Source organism: Balearica regulorum, chromosome 3, assembly GCF_011004875.1.
Source record: "Balearica regulorum gibbericeps isolate bBalReg1 chromosome 3, bBalReg1.pri, whole genome shotgun sequence".
In the NCBI taxonomy this organism is placed as follows: Eukaryota; Metazoa; Chordata; class Aves; order Gruiformes; family Gruidae; genus Balearica; species Balearica regulorum.
The window spans coordinates 49,062,915-49,079,473 of NC_046186.1; the positions used below are offsets into that span (position 1 = coordinate 49,062,915).

At 42.2% G+C, this 16,559-nt stretch overlaps 1 protein-coding gene across 2 annotated transcripts in view; it reads right to left on the bottom strand.

Annotated features, from left to right (window-relative positions):
• The window catches only part of PREP (prolyl endopeptidase), a 114,666-nt gene extending 99,022 nt beyond the window's left edge, over positions 1 to 15,644 (bottom strand). The window contains exons 1-4 of one of the 2 annotated variants that reach the window (XM_075747795.1): positions 15,400 to 15,644; positions 14,038 to 14,112; positions 5,588 to 5,721; positions 2,459 to 2,589 (exon numbers count right to left, since the gene is read on the bottom strand). In XM_075747795.1, coding sequence (XP_075603910.1) covers positions 2,459 to 2,589; positions 5,588 to 5,721; positions 14,038 to 14,112; positions 15,400 to 15,597 — 538 coding nt within the window. In that variant the 5' untranslated portion in view covers positions 15,598 to 15,644. Of the gene's footprint in view, positions 1 to 2,458; positions 2,590 to 5,587; positions 5,722 to 14,037; positions 14,113 to 14,288 lie in introns of both variants that reach the window. The other variant, XM_075747797.1, reaches the window with a different exon arrangement.
• Between the last annotated feature and the right edge of the window lie 915 nt (positions 15,645 to 16,559).

Here is a 16,559-nt window from a genome sequence, read left to right on the forward strand (position 1 = left end):
CTGAACACTGAGAGAAGAGGGTTTATTTTCTACAAGACAGTGCAAGCAACTACATCTGATATCATTTGCGATTCACAGCACTTCTCCAGCCTCTGTGGACCTGAGTTTAGGCATGCCTACTCAGTAAGTATGTTCAGTAACACTGTCTATGACCAACATCTGAATTATGATTTGAGTAAGAATTCTTCTACTTCCCTGAGTTGGGGGGGGAGAAGGTGGAGACTGAAAATGCACACAGGTAGAGAACTTAAAGTCAGATTTTAAGAGGGAAACAGTACTAAAGAAGTCAACAGAAATTGAGATGCAAGCAATGCATCCTGAAATAATCCCACTGAATAATACCACTTCAATATTGGAGTCACTGAAAACTAGACCCTGCAAAGCTGTGAAAACTGAAGTAACATGATTCTGAAAAAAATTCAGAGCTTCCATCACAGTTGATAAGAATCAAATTCACTCTTGCAAATCAACTCAAATGAAGAGATTGAATTATCATAGGCCTGCACAGACCTGAAAGTAACTACCAAAAAAAACCACACAAAAAAAGTTGCATTTCACAAAAATCACAGGTTTGAGAGGCACCACTGTGCCACCCTAACATATTCTCCCCCATAAGAACATAAGAGTGGCCATTGTGATTCAGAACAAGATTCCAGCTATCTGTCCTCAGGAGTAACCACAGCAAGATGTCTACAAGAGTAAGAACAATACTTCCCTCAGACATTCTTACAACCTCTGACCATTTTCCACTTAGGAGACGACTCTTTCATGGAGTAGTTGGTTAATAATCCTCAATGCTTCCCTCCTCCTTGACTGTGTCCAGCTTGCCTTTAAACTCATGATTAAGTTTTTTGCAGCACCAGCATCCAGTGGTCAGGGGTTCTACAAATGTACTTCTTGCAGCATGAATCATCACTTTATTTGCTTTGGACTCTACTCCCAGTGCCTTCATTTGATATCCCCTCATTCTTGTAACAGAAAAAATGATGACTAACCAACCCTATTCACTCTCTCCATACTACTGCACACCACAAATGATTCTGTAGGTCTCTATTATATCCCAGCTAAATCGTCCCTTTTCCAAGCTGATTGATCCGGGCACACTCAATTGTTTCTGACCTTTCTTCATACCCTTGACTGTTCCTACTGCCTAGGACTGTTCCTAGAGCCCCTTTTGAGCTGAACTATATTTAGTATTCAATGCTACTGTATAAACCCCTGGGTTGCCAATGTAATGGTGTTTTGTTCTCTTTTTTCCTTCTTAACCATTTCTAGTATTTGATGTGCTCGTTTGGCTGCTACAGAGAAACAAGCTGATATTTTCATGGAACTATCTATTACAGCCTAAGAATTGTTCCCAAGTGCTCAGAGTCCATTCCATCCACTCCTCCACAAATAAGGTTAGGATTGTTTGTCCCCTGTGTATCACTTCATTTATCTGCACAGAGACATTTACCTGTTAATTTATTACCAATTCACTATTGCTAAGGTCTTCCTGCAGCCCTTCAGTCATTCTTCAGCCTCTACCTGGAATAACACTGTATCATCACCAAACTCTGCTACCTCACTGCTCACTCCTTTTTCCAACATATATATGAACATACTGAACAGTGCAAGTCTTAGCATAGTCCCTTACAGAAATCAATGGGTGATTTCCACTTTGACAGCCAATCAGTTATTCTTGTCTCTACCTTTAAATCAGTTATTTAGCAACACCAGGAGTTTCCCGTCTCCTTCCATGGCTGTTGTTTCTCTAAGTCCATTTGGAAATAGACTTTGTCATAAGCTTTTTATATATAATCTTTCCTTATTTGAACCCAATTCCTTACATCCACAGTTTAAGACAAGACTTCTCACTAAAAAAAGCTATGTTGATATGTTTCAACTAGGTCACACTTAAAGAAGCATCCACTAATTCTGTCCTCTGTTTTTATTAACTAGCCTTGAACAGACTTAAAGGACTTCTAGGTCCAAGAGTCTTGCTTCTACAATAAGCCAACAGGGAGTGGGAAAATGGACAGCTAACACTAGTTAAAGCCCTAATGAACACAAGTAATTTTGTGATTCTCATAAAAGTTAATGCTACGTTCCTTCACAGTCTCTTACTTTAACTTGCTGGCTTGTGCTAAAGATGCAAAATACAATTTTAAGAGAATTAGTCAATATAACTAAACTTTTTTTCCTTGCTATGGACAGCCTCAAGATCTGTTTCAGTGGAAACCTGTTACAGAGTTGTGAAAAAAAGATGTTGAGAAACTGAACCAAAGTTAATTGTGAATACAATGTAGATTTAGAAGTGTTCTTCTGAAACACTGTACAAAACCGCACATGGCTATTTTGACTACTTTGATTAAAACAAGCCACCCTAGCTGTGCTTTTATAGGTGAAGAGCTGGAAACTGTTTCCAGCTTCCGCTGAAGCCCCAGACTTACTCAGCAGGAACTGCTGTCTCACTAACCTCGCAAAGCCACAGTGCCATCATCAGAAAGCTTATTTGGATCAAGAAAAACTTTAGCATCGGCATCCAAGGAGTCTTGTACATATAAAACTCGCTGGTTCTGCAGTCCTGTATTGTAGAAGTGAAAATACCTAAAAGAACACAAGAAGGAAAAATAAGTCAGAAGAACTCAGATTTTCAGTTAGTCAAGAAAGAAAAACTTGTATGAGACTGTCATAAAGTGAATAAAAGACAGTTAAATATATAAGGGAAACACAAGCTTCACAGCAGAGTAGGAATCATGGCTTTCTCTGTGGCAGGTAGGGATTTAACCATCCTCTGTAGGTGCCTTTCTCTCCCCTTTAGTACAGAGAAAGCCCAGACACCAATGCCTAGGCCTCTAAAAATTAGAGGAATCTCATCCCATTGTGATATAAACTATATAGAAGAGACTGTAGGATGCATCCAAAACATCTTTAAAAAATAAACGCTGCATTTGCCATGGTGCATTTCAAACAAAGCTAAGCATACTATAAACTACATAACTGTTTATGTTAAACAGCTCTGGCAGCCTTAGCATTTCTCTGAGTATTGGCACAGGTTCCCATTCCCTATGTTCTGACCTTTGTCATTCATATAGCTGCTTTCAATCTGTATCAGGTGGCAGACAGATGTTCAAATGAAACAGAACTGAAATTGTTTCATCTGTATTTCCCAATGTCCCTAAAATTGTGTGTGCTTTGAAAAAGCCGTAGGAACAGAGAATTACAGAATTCTCTTTAGTGAGGGATATGCTTCACATCATAAGACACTACAGAGCTCAAAAGTTAACTGTATTCTATGCAATTCATAATTACTACATTTTTCTACCTTCACAGGACTTCTGAGTTTTACTACACAAACCCATGACTTAACAAATCAAAGAGCAGCTTCACCTGGGGGAACAAGAGACTTTATGGGGTAATATTCAAACCTAAACATAAGCTCACATATTCCCTAAGATTGGCAAGTACTTGGATACAAGCACAGGAACTTGGTAAACCCAGAAGGGGGAACTATACTCACAAAGGCCTGGCTAATAATCTGAACTAGTAATATGTTCAAATACTAACAATAATGATCAGCAAGTGACAAAATCGAAAGATTCAAAGGAATAGAAGAAAAAGATACACAATTTGCCATTTGACCATGCATTTTCTAGCCAATTTCACCACTGCAATACTGGGCGATAAGCTAGGAAGCAAATGTCAAACAACACAACAGACACAGCACCTCCCTGGGCACTCTTCCTTTCTGCAGATTGTACAGAACAGCTCTTCGGACGCTCCTTTAGCAGCTATTTTTTGGCAGAAAACCGGATTAATTAAATTTAAAAATTCTTAAGTGTCATGGGAAGTTTATATAGTTCTTCAAATAGAATAGTTCCTTCCCTTGCCCCTTACTGTTACTTAACTTGGTAGACCCCTCCTGATCTCCTCAAACATGATAATATATGGTTACTTGGTATGATTTTTAAACCACTGTGATTTAAGTTCAGCACGTGCCAAGAAATAGAGTAACAGAAAAACTAAAAAGACATCTATTAAAATCAAAGTGAAGTATCAATAGTTAAAGCACATTAAGCTCCTGGTATAAATGTTCTTCCTGGAGAATAGTCAGCTGCATCAAATTAAGATTTTTTATCTCTAGTGGAGACTATATTCATCACTGCCATGAGCACTTCTGCAACATGAAGCCTTATCAGCACTGAAGATAACCATGCCCAGGCATGTTTGCACTGCACAAGAAGAATGGGTCAGAGAATCCAGAGCAGTCTGTGACCAAGCCTGCTCCAGAACCAGATTCAGCATAGCTACATCTGCATGAGCTTCACATACAAATAAGCTTTGCCTGACCCGTTCAACAAGGCTTACTTCCTGGATGCAGCACTGTACTAAACTGCTCCACCACTTCTGTGCTTAAACCTCACACCCCTATACACTAACCTCTATACATTGATGTGCTATACCACATCAGTGACAAATCAACATCAGCTGGGGTTCACTCGCCACAATACACTTTTACAAAAAGCCACACAGTACAGACTTTCTCTCCTTTAAATAACAAATATCCACACCCTCCTCACAGCATAAGACAGATCACTGAAGAGTAGCAGATTTCCCTCAATATTTGTGCAGAAATCTTAAGGTAATGAGACATCTTCTGCTCTTTTCTATGGATGACAATGAAAACATACCTGGCATATCTGGGTGCCCACTTAACATGGATCAAACAAACTGAAAATACTGAAAAAGACTATTTGTGTTTCCCATCGTTAAAAATGGCTGGTTGTTTGCACTACCTCTTTTTCAACTGTTAAAACAATCTTTAGATGTTACTAAGTTAACCAGCAGTTTCATCCCTTTCCTCCTTTTCTCTAAGCGATTGCTAGTGTTTCTGAAAGAGGTCACAAAAAACGGAGTAGCAGCTGCAGTCTCCAGACCTTGGGTAAGGCATAAAAGCACCATCCCTTTACCTAGCCACAGAATTAAAAGGGATACAAGTAGGCTAGGTATGTAAATAGAGCAGGATTTCTTAGAAGACAGATCTTTTTGCATCAGTTGCCTTAGGTGCAAAATCATTTGGAGGCCTTATCTCCTGCAGATACAGGAGTCATTTTTTCACAAGGGAATTCCCACTGCTTTTCACTGGCTATGACTAAACAAAAATCCTACCAGCTGCTCAAAGTACGACCAACATAAAAGCAGTATTTTAGTAAATATTTAGAACATGCACATGACAAATTTGTGTTGTTTTCAGGATGAGGTGCTTTTAGCTATAGTGACAGTGACCAACCCAGAAAGGAACTCCTCAAAGTTTTACTTTTGCAACAGTTATTCTACAAATTTGTCTGAGTTTTGATAAACTCACAATTCTTCCTATAGAAAGACAACAAAAGAGCAAGAAGATAATATGACTGGGAACTGGAGACAGTCAAGCATGTTGTGCTGTGCATCATGCAATCATATATGTTAACATTGGCTTACTTTTCCTACTTCCCAACTATGAAGGAATAAATACAAATATAATTTACAATTTGTTTTCCTAACTAGTAGTTGCTTTTGACTCGCTTCACATTCATCACCACCTTCAAAGACATTCCTCACATACCTTTTTCCTTTCTTGAAGTGGCAACTGTACTTAGGATAATCATAGAGTTCAGTCATTCGTTCTTTGAACAGTCCTCTGACAGGACACTGCTCGAGAAAGGGTACTGTAAGCTTGTTCTGGGCCTCCACAAATGCCTGAAAGAAAACAATCCCCCAGAAAAAGACATGAACTCAAGCACAAATGCATATTTTCTACAGGAAACACTATTTTCTGAAGCAATGCATCATAGACATCTTCCTCCCACCCCCGCTTAAGTTGTGTAGTGTCACACCCAAAGAGTATCGAACACTTATTTGCACTACGCCACAATACGGTAATAAGACTGATCTTACTATTCCTTTATAAAAAAACAAACAACAACAACCAACAAACCTCATGCTTTTAAGAACTCTCCTTATATATGATTAAATGGCATAAAAAAAGTTAACTTACAGTATATACCTATGAAATACCATCTTCCCATACTTCACCACAAATACACAATACTCCAACACTCTATGATAAATAAACTGGGAAACTGATAAAAAACAGAGTTCCATTTGCCTGCAGACAGCGCTATCATTTCAGGAGCTGTGAAGGGCTGGAAGATGACACAAAATGTCACATGCACCATCTGTTCATCCTATTAACATAACACACAGGATTAGTCCCAGTCAGTATTTCTTGGAAAGGCCAAAGTACTGTCCACAAATCAGTTCTTGGTTACAAAGGCAAGAATACTTAATCTCTGAGAACTCTGAGGAGTCTGGTTTCTTTAAAACACTCCACCTCCCAGTCACAAACACTTAACCAGCTGTTTGTTAGATTCTGCCACTCCCATGGCACGCATGGAAAAACTGGTGCTCTGTCAGTGTTTCACCATCCCTATTTATAGCACAGTAGATTAATATAAAATTAATACCTAAGCATCTTAAGGTAAAACGCAGCTGCTAAGAACCAGATGTACAGGTTTTTCTGTCTCTACAATGGACTAGGAAGGACAGGAAACAGTGTGTGGCTGTAATTCACAGCCAGACGTCACAATGATCGCTGCAGTATCACTCTTGGACCCCAGCCTCTTGCCTCCAGCCTGAAAGCCCGTCCACTCATCTCTTGTTTACATGGGTCTCTTCCCAGTTGTTTTGAAAGAGGCTATTGTTCCTACCTGTCCTGAATCTGTCACACAGCAAGCAGATCAACACATGATAATATCTGAACTACACTTCACCGCAGAGCATGACCCACAGGAACAGCAGGGCTACAATCCATATTCCCCAACTTGTGTTTTCACAGTTATTCAGAAGAGCCAGCTGCTGTACAGACAGAGTACCTGGCACACATTTACCAATTGCTATAAATGTGTACTCATTTATTAATTCTTCAGGCAAAACACGAGGAAAGAATAGAACACAAAACTCTCTCAGTAGCATTTTTACAGGTATTTCACATGGTGAGAAGTGAGAGAACATGGAGTAAGTAGAGAGACACTCCCTCTCACTTGCCTCGCTGCCACAGCAGTGTGTAGCCAAGAGCCGCATTACATGCCAAGCTGTGTCTTCAGGGACTTGCCAGGTAAAGGAGAAAGCACATTATGGCCAGTCACCACTTGCCAGGTATTTTTTTATGCCTAACAAATCATACAGAAACTGATAAGCTTTAAACATATGAGTGCAGAATTAGCCAAGTGCTCTTAGGGCATTACTAAGTGCTGAAACATATTAGTTTAAGAACACGTGGGCTGGTTACACACAAGTCACCACTCAACGATGACACAAGACAGCAAGCACTACAGCACTGAAAAGGAACAGATACAGAAGGCTGGCTATGATGACTTCTGGACCTTTACTCAAAATCAGACTGTATGAATCAGCAAGGATCAAGTCAGGAAATGATCCCCTGAGAAAAAGGAAAGAGGTGAATGCACTGCCAAGGGAAGGTCAATTATTGTTTCTGTTCTCCCTTTGAGGATCATACTGGCATAGACAGATTTAACACCCAGCACGGCAGCACAGCGCATCCCAGTGGCAAGTCAAAACGGCATGTACCATTATAACCATTCCCCCTTACATCAGATGATGAAAGAACTTAATCAAACCTAACCAAGAATTACGGGTATCTGAATTTGTTTTCTCTAAATGGAAACACATGAATTTCGAAGACCACATACACAAAGATCTAGACAGTGTATGCTACACAAATAAACTAACTACTCAAAGTGCTGTGACATTTTCAGAGAAAAGAGGTCTTATAAAAACATGTATAAAACCATCCATTGTACTGAATAGGCAAAAGCAATTTTCATTTGCATTTAGTGGACAGAAACTGGCACACATCTTTGTTTCATCTATCAATAACGTGACCAAAATGATAACATTGCTGCAATGGTATACTGAAACTGTGCATTACTCACTCTTCAATGCACCTTAAAACATCTGCTTTCATTACTGGTATTTAAAGACAAGACACAAACTTTCCTTTACAAGCATTCGTTGCACAAGAGCATGCTTACATACTATTACACTCACAACTGAATCACTAGTAATTTTGCTTTTACAGTAACTTAATATATTTTTTCTGTTTCCACTCAGTGTGCAAAAAAGACTACAAGACTACTTGTAAAAGGGAATGCCATGGCTATCTGAAGAAGGAGGTAGGAATTACAGGGTTTTGAAAGAGTTGCACTGAGGAGAATCCAGTCCAGTTTGGAAACTCCCTGCTATTACACTTTTGAGCACAAGGTCGCTCTTATGTTCAAAAACCAATACATAACTGAAATACTACTCTAGGTAAAGTACAGAACAGACGCCAGCAGAAATTCTCACTGTAAACAACCGATCCACCATGCTGAGCTAAACAGATGCCATCCAGGCTATAGCATCACAGAATGGTTTGTGTTGGAAGCGACCTCAAAGATCATCTAGTTCCAACCCCCCTGCTGTGGGCAGGGGCACCCTCCACTAGACCAGGTTGCCCAAAGCCCCATCCAACCTGGCCTTGAACACTTCCAGGGATGGGGCATCCACAGCTTCTCTGGGCAACCTGTTCCAGTGCCTCACTACCCTCATGGTGCAGAGTTTCTTTCTAACATCTAATCTAAATCTACCCTCCTTCAGCTTAAGGCCATTACTCCATGTCCTATCACTATATCCCCCTGTAAAAAGTCCCTCTCCAGCTTTCCTGTAGGCTCCCTTTACGTACTGGTAAGCCGCAATTAGATCTCCCCGGGGCCTTCTCTTCTCCAGGCTGAACAACCCCAGTTCCCTCAGCCTGTCTTCACAGGAGAGGTGCTCCAGCCCTCTGATCATCTTTGTGGCCCTCCTCTGGACTCGCTCCAAGAGCTCCACATCTTTCTTGTACTGGGGACCCCAGGCTAACAGTAACTCTGTACATCTTCATGAGCCTATAAAGAAAGATTCTTATTTTAACTATAGAAATCTGCATTTGACAATCTATCATAAGCCTTGAACCAGGACAGAATTCTCTAGCAGAAGAAAGGACAGAAGAAGGGTCCAAGACAGACATATGCTTCTGGATATCTCAGAAAATAAGGTAATTTGAAAAAGAAAAGAATTTTTAGGTGTTGTACTAAGAGCAGAGATGTTCTACTTGAGGCTGAAGTATTTGGCCATTACTTGAGCAGGCCAACTGTTACTTTAAAAAAAAGTATAACTAAATTTCATCTAAAAAAACACATGCTACAAAATTTTTTAACCATGCTTTGTTACAACCTATCAGCTTTCTCCATGCCAGTAAACTATTCTTTCAAGATAATGATTTCCACTCACAGTATATTTTCCAAGGAGAAGTCTTACATTAGAAACTGTTTTAACATTACCAGTCTTTGTTATTAACCTGTAAAGTATTTACTGTTTGTGTAATAGTTACCCCCAAAATCTTCAGATATATCTTCTCAGTAAAAGGTACTTCAGTGCAACTCCTACAAGAGGGCACATACCTTTTTTTAAGTATTACAAAATAAAACTAAGCAGACTTGTGGCTTCCCTCTTAGCATTTACTTTAGTATTCTGCAAAGAAAAATATCAAAGTGCAATTGGAAATTTAGCAAGATATGTGAATGAAACACTGGTCTATTATAACTACAAATCCATTTAATTGTAGTTTTGAGGGTTTCAATTCTAGTCTTAATCCAAACACACACCTGTTCATAATACCACAACTCAGCTGTATATGCTTTACAAGCCCTGCTCTTTCATCCTTTCTCCATCCCTCATGTCATAAACAAGCTACCCATTACTGCCTACACTGTCAGCGAGTTAAGGTACTGTATATGACTGACATATAGTTGCAAAAGATTTTGCTGTAGTCTACAAGATGAGTATATTTCTCACAAAGTATAAAAACAAACCAAGAAGAAGTAAAAGTCCAACCAAGTCAAACCCAAGATGACAGCAAAAGTGTGGTCTTGCAGTTGTGGCCTACATCATCACCAGAAGTGTTTTACCAGTTGACGTGGTTTAGCCCCAGCCGGCAGCTGAGCACCACGCAGCCGCTCGCTCACCAACACCCCCTCCCTCCGGCGGGATGGGCAGGAGAATGGGAAGACAAAGGCAAAGCCTCGTGGGTTGGGATAAGGGCAGTTTACTGGGACAGCAAAGGGAGAGGGAAACAACAACAACAGTACTGATAACGGAGTGTTCACAACGGGTGATAACACTAGGCACCTTACAAACCCGATGACCGACCAACTGCTCGCTCAGCCCGCACTCAGCCTGTCCCGGAGCCACGCCGAATCCGCGCCACCCCCCCCCCCCCCCCACCGGCCCCCTTTTATGGGAGCATGATGTCACATAGTACGCAATAGCCCCCTGCCCAGCTCGGCTCACCTGCCCTGGCTCCTTATGAAAATTAACTCTACCCTAGCCAGAACCAGGACACAAGCATAGCACAACATTTCACCTAATCCAGGGATGCTTCCTCAGTCTATCTTAAAGGCCAATGGCTAAACAGTAGCAGAGCATGAAGCCACATTCCACACTTCCCCACCTCACCAGGGGCTCAGTTTTTATTTATTTATCTGGAGAACAGAGTTTTGTTTGCTTATAGCTGCACATGACCCCTCTGACCAAGCACACAAAGAGAAAAAAGTGATATAGTGAAGCACACAGATTATGAACATGGAAGCGCGTACTTCTTGAACAACAGATTTTCCACAAGAGATTGAGGATGCGGCTTGATGATTGGCTTAATCAGCTCCAAGACTGCACATCTGACAAGAAACAGTCCTGCTTAGCCACCTGCAGATTTCAGTAACCTCCTTTTTATAGCAGATGTATACACTGCATATGGAATAAGATCATTTTGGTGACCCGGCTGAAAAATTTCAAGACCTATTTGACTTTCACCTAATTAAAAGTAGGCTGTGGGCTGCTAGAAAAGGAAAGATCCCATTCTTGAACCATCTTAGATCCAACTATCATGTGCCCTTGGGGCAACCTAGATTAAGTACACGTGCCAATAGAAAACTAACCCACCAAAGCCTTCTCTCCCAGAACATCACCTTGTGATGGCTATACCCATGCAAGGGAGGGACAAAAGCATTCAGATCAGTGCAAGAATGGGAGGGAAGGCAGAGAGAAACCACAGAACTACCTGACTTAATGGAAATCTGCAAACTACAATAGATCAGGTACAGAACCATCTGCACACTATTCTCACTGCAAAAATACCCGATTAAGAGAATTAAAAAAAATCCCACTCTTCTATGTTCAATTGTTTGTAAGCTGCTATCTATCAGAGCCCACCAGATCATTTGGAGTAGCCACAGCAATAATTAGTATGATTCTTTATACTCATAGCTGTTGTGGGCAATTTCTTTCAGTCCAGGTCCTGTTAACCCTACAGTGGACATCAGGTGAAACTACCATGAAAATTCCAGAATTAAAACCAATCTCGCTTGCCTGTGCTTCTTTCTCCATGCTTCAAAAAATAGTAAACTTGATGTTTCACTGACAACAAGACAGAAACAAAGTGAGACCTATCCACTCATTTTCTGTGACCCCATCAATGCTTGACATGACTATTTCTGCTATGTCTAGAAAAGTAGAATTCAAACATATTTGCGTATCTATTTGACAGCACACACCAAATAATTTTGGCTGTTTGTGTGTGAGAAAAGATTCCTAATTTAATAAATCAATGACATCAAGTCTTCACTCTTGTTTTAAGCCAGAATTTTCAGTTACACATACTCAATCAAGCAAGCATGTTGTAAACTGGAACTGGATAGAGGCTCTTTCACTACAGATGAGCACGGATGCCCAAGGAATTCTTCTTCTAGTTCTGTACTTAATATGTAGAAAAATAAAGGTAGTCTATTGTTCGAGGTGTTCACAGGGTATTTTTACTTTTCCTCAAAACAAATGGAGGTTTGGGATATCAAGAAGTGCATAAAGACAGCGAGCAACTTGGAAGAAGAATAGGAAGGACACAGGTCTCAAGGTCAATGACTTGAAGGCTTGAAAGTCTACAAAGCAAACTCCAAATTCTCTCTGAAGCCTCTACAGTCATTCAATTGCCTCTATACCAGTGTCTGGTTATTCTTTGATCTGGTAGGTGCAGAATGGCTATTCTGCAGGAGTCTTGCAAACTGTCTCAAGAACTTGGAGATAAAACTATTAAGAAAAGTTAGCAAGAAAGAGTGGCCGTCAGCAACCTCTGCTGCAGAGCACAAAGAAGTGAGTGATAAAGCAGATGAAAGGAGTTTAGCACTTCAAGATTATTTATTTCGGACTTCTTCTATGAAAGTTGTAACCGGAAAATACTTTTAATTCCCTTTGTTCAGTAACTCCTGGAACTTTGGAAAAAGATGACATACTCACATACTTATACACACAGAAACTCTCCATTCTTTGCATCATACTACTACTGCACTGCAAAATTCTGCCAAGGCACGTGTTTTTTAGAGTGTAGGCAAATAAGACTTAACAGTATTTTCATTCCACTAATGTGACATCTTTATGTCTGGGCTGCTGAATTTTAATGAGGATGTTATAATCCCCCATTCCTTATTTTGCCTCCTATGTAAACTACAACTTCTGGAGAATGAGATTCACTCTCCTCCAACTGTTCTCACCCAACCTGTTCACAGTATGTGGTGACAGTATTGAACACAGGAACACAAAAAGTCAGGTCTTGGCATTTTCTCAATCCCAACTCTTCCGCAGGATCCTGAAAACCACTTTAATAGGTATTTGTAAGGCCTCTATAAAAAGAAAGACATAACCATACCTCCCCACACATATATCCCTCTGAATCTGGCACAAAACTATCCTATATGTACTGTTTCTTAAGGATGCCAGAATAAAAAAATCAAAATACTCCCAACTTAGTAAATATCTAATTTTCGATGTTAGTGTCCATGGCAGAGTTTTTCACTAAAACCTGATCCCAAATGAACCTTTTTAATCCACATGAGTCTTTGCATATGTCAATAGATTTGTAAGTAGGGAACAGGATCCTAACTGTACACATTTTATCTTGCTCTTGACAGTTACAGTAAGTTCTATTCAACCAATCTCTAGCTCATCAAGATGTATTACGTAAGCACACACATGAGAGAACCTAGAAGGAATCTCACTAGTGGAAAGCCACCCTACAGGATATTTTTAAATGGACATCCTGCCCTCCATCATCTTTCCAACACAATCACATGTACTAGATAGATGCCAGTGGTTTAGATCTGGAACTACAGTTATCACAAAGTTATTAGCCAGTACAGAGTAAACCTCCTCCACACTGCCACATACCACTTTCTGGCCATCACCTCTGCAACTCCCTATGCCAGGAATATCAGAGGAATTGGCTCACCGGCATAGTTACTATTTTTCACGATTCTCTCTCAGCAAAAGACCAGTTCTAACAGCACAGTCTAGCTATACCAGGCTGCAGGCTGAAAACACTGCAATATCTGCAATCTGTAATAAAAGCTACTAACAAAGCCTAACTTCAGGAGGAAAATGGTTTTTGTTTTGTTTTGTTTTTTTTTAAAGAGGCCAAAAAACCCTCCAGATGTATTCACACACTTTGTACAAAGAAAGCAAGCCAAAGGAGTTTTCTTTCTACCCTTTTCTAACTATTTTATCATAGCAATTTTAGATGTACTTAGGACAGTGCATAAAGCACTCCAAAATCAGTGTTTCTCTTCAGTGTGACACTACCATAAGCATTCGAATCATCTAAGAAAAATGGGTGCAAGATAAACAAGGCATTAATTTTCCAAATTCTGTGATCTAGGTTAAACCAAGCGTTCCAGTCTTTCCCCCATTAACACAAAGGTACAAAATAATGGCATTGCTGTTGGTGCTATAAAATATCACATGAAGTACACCTACATTCACTATGTAAGTTTTCAAAAAGTATTGGCAGGTCCTTCAAAAACAGAGTACCCATGCACCTAGTCTATAAAAAGAGAACCATGTCAAAACATCCATTCCTGTAGAAAGAAAGGTTACCTTCGTCTGTTCACTGTCAGGATCTTCAAGCCAACAGTATGGGTCGCTTATTTTACGCCCATGGTAATCCAACACCTGATTTATAAAAAGACAATACTTTAAAAAAGACATGCACACAAGAAAACTCTATTCATTAAGAAATAATAGTCATCAGGATGAAGGGTATTTGGAATTTCACAAAACCATACAGTACTAAGAAGCAAAGGAAGAGAAAAGCAACACTTTGCTCCCAGGTGAGTTGCTAATATTACCATTCTTTGGTGATGGCACCAAGGCAGCAGAGTTGTCCTCAGAAAAAAAACCAGAGCACCAGCAAAATACAGAACATGAACATAAATTCCTTCCACAAGACAGAGTGGTAAAGTAATAAAAAACCTCAACACACCAAAACCCCTCAAAAAACAAACAACGCAAAACCTACTCCAAATCCAGGTGTTCAAGTCAAATCACAAAAGCCAATTACTAGCTGCCCCCAAAACGTAGTTTCTGGTTATGCCACTGTCTCCCGTTTAGCCCTCCCTACTATTGCTGCTTGCAAATGTGTGAGTAAAGTACATATAAAAATTTAAAATAAAAAAACCCAAACACAAAAGACTAACCCACGTGGCTGCATGTACCTACTTCCTTCTTCCAGGCTAGGTATCTGCTGTTGGGAGTTGCACAGCTCAGCCTTTCACTCAACTATGAAAGTAAATACCTAAGTTTTTCCAGTGTTGGCTCATGTCGGCAAACATTTTGGCTTAAAAATAACGTTAGTTCTGTAAATAATACCTGGGCTGGCACCTAAAGCACAGCCCTTTACAGAAGGAGAAGAAAACTGAACCCGTTTGAAGCCAAACTTCCACCGTAACCCCTGCGTATCAAGTTACGGTCGCAACACAAGGAGGTGAACTATTTTACAGATGTGCCGTCACATAAAAATAGACCAGTTGTTCCTCTGTGCGCTACCCCAGCCCAGGGGGAGGCCTGGATTTCCCTGAAACACGCCGCGGTACCAGAAGCTCCAGGATTTGCGCGGCCGCGATACCCGCTCGCCCCCGGCCACCCCGCGGCCCCGGGCCGGCTTCCGGCGCAACAGCCCGGAGGCACCGGCACAACAGCCACAAATTTGGCTTTTAACAAGCCCCCAGCAGCCGCCACGGCCCACAGACGTTAAAAAACCCAGACCCTTTAAACGGAGCACGCTGGATTTTCAACGGCCGAAGCCGAACGAAGCCCTGAAAGCCCAGAAAGCACTAACCCCCCACTCCCGAGGCGGCCCCCCGGAGCACCGAGAGGGCTGGCGAGACAGACTGCCCCTGAGGCCGGGCCCGGCGGCCGCCACACGCCGGCGAGCTGCCACGGGGCGAGTGCCGTACTCACGGCAGTCTCGTCGCGGTACACCTCGGGGTACTGGAACGCCTGCATGGCGGGCAATGGAGAGAGGCGAGAAGAAGAAGAGAAGGAGGAAGAAGATGAAGCGAAGCACGGAGGCGGCCGCAGAGCTATGGCTGGGAGTCGAGCGATAGCGGCCGCCGGCAGCAGGCGTGCGGCGCGGCCCAAGCGGAACGGCGCCGCCATACGACCCGCCCCCTGCCGACGAGCCACCGCCCGCCCCAGCCAAGAGAAGGCCGCCGGCGGCGGGCCGAGTCTCACAGCGCCCCCTGCGGGGAGCCGCCGCACAAGCACCGGCAGGCCGCAGCGAGCGGCGCAGGCGGGGCCGGGGCGGGGCGGGTGAGGGGGTAGGCCGCAGGCCGCAGGGGTCCGTGTCGCCTTTGCTCTCTGCTCGCCTTTACTGGCGCACCCTGCTACGGCGGGGGAATTTTTGGTCGCCTCACCACCTTGCCAACGGGTTTCGTCCTCCTTATAGTAAACGTTAAAAAAAAAAAGTGGGTTTTTATTCTTTTTTTTTTTTCCTCTCAACTCCCCCACCTTGACACAGACTGTGAGTGGAGGCTCAGACCAGACCCAGAGAGGTCCCCTCAGCGCTGCCTGGAAAACAGCGGCTGTTTCACAGGTGGGGGCTCGGGGCAGCTTGAGCCCGGGCCCACACAAACCTTTCGCACGTTTCCATCAAATGTGCCATGCCGCAAGCTGCCCGAGACTCCCCTTCACCCTAAAAGCGAAGGCCAAGTAGGCCAACGAGTCCCAGTGAGCACAGCTCACCCCTGGTGCCAGGGGCTCCGGTCCCATGCCAGTGCGGGCTCTGGCCTGTGCAGCCGCTCTGGATGAAAGTGCACCCACTAGGGGTGTCTCAGGTGGGCAACCTCAGGCTCATCAGCCAAGAGTTTATTTTACAATAGGGTTTCCTTGGTCAGAACACTTAGAAGCATTTTTCCTTCTAGGTAGTGACCTAGTGGGCCCTTGTATCACAAAAATACTGGAAACGTGCAGAGGGCGGGGTGTCCTTTGGCTAGCAACGTGGCTGAACTACTTTTTTTCCCAACAATTGTTGCTTCAGAGTTGCTGGCAGCAGCCCTCACCAATTCGTCCTGTCAGCCTAGGGAGGACATCATGTCAGCTTCTCTGGAATAAACTCATGT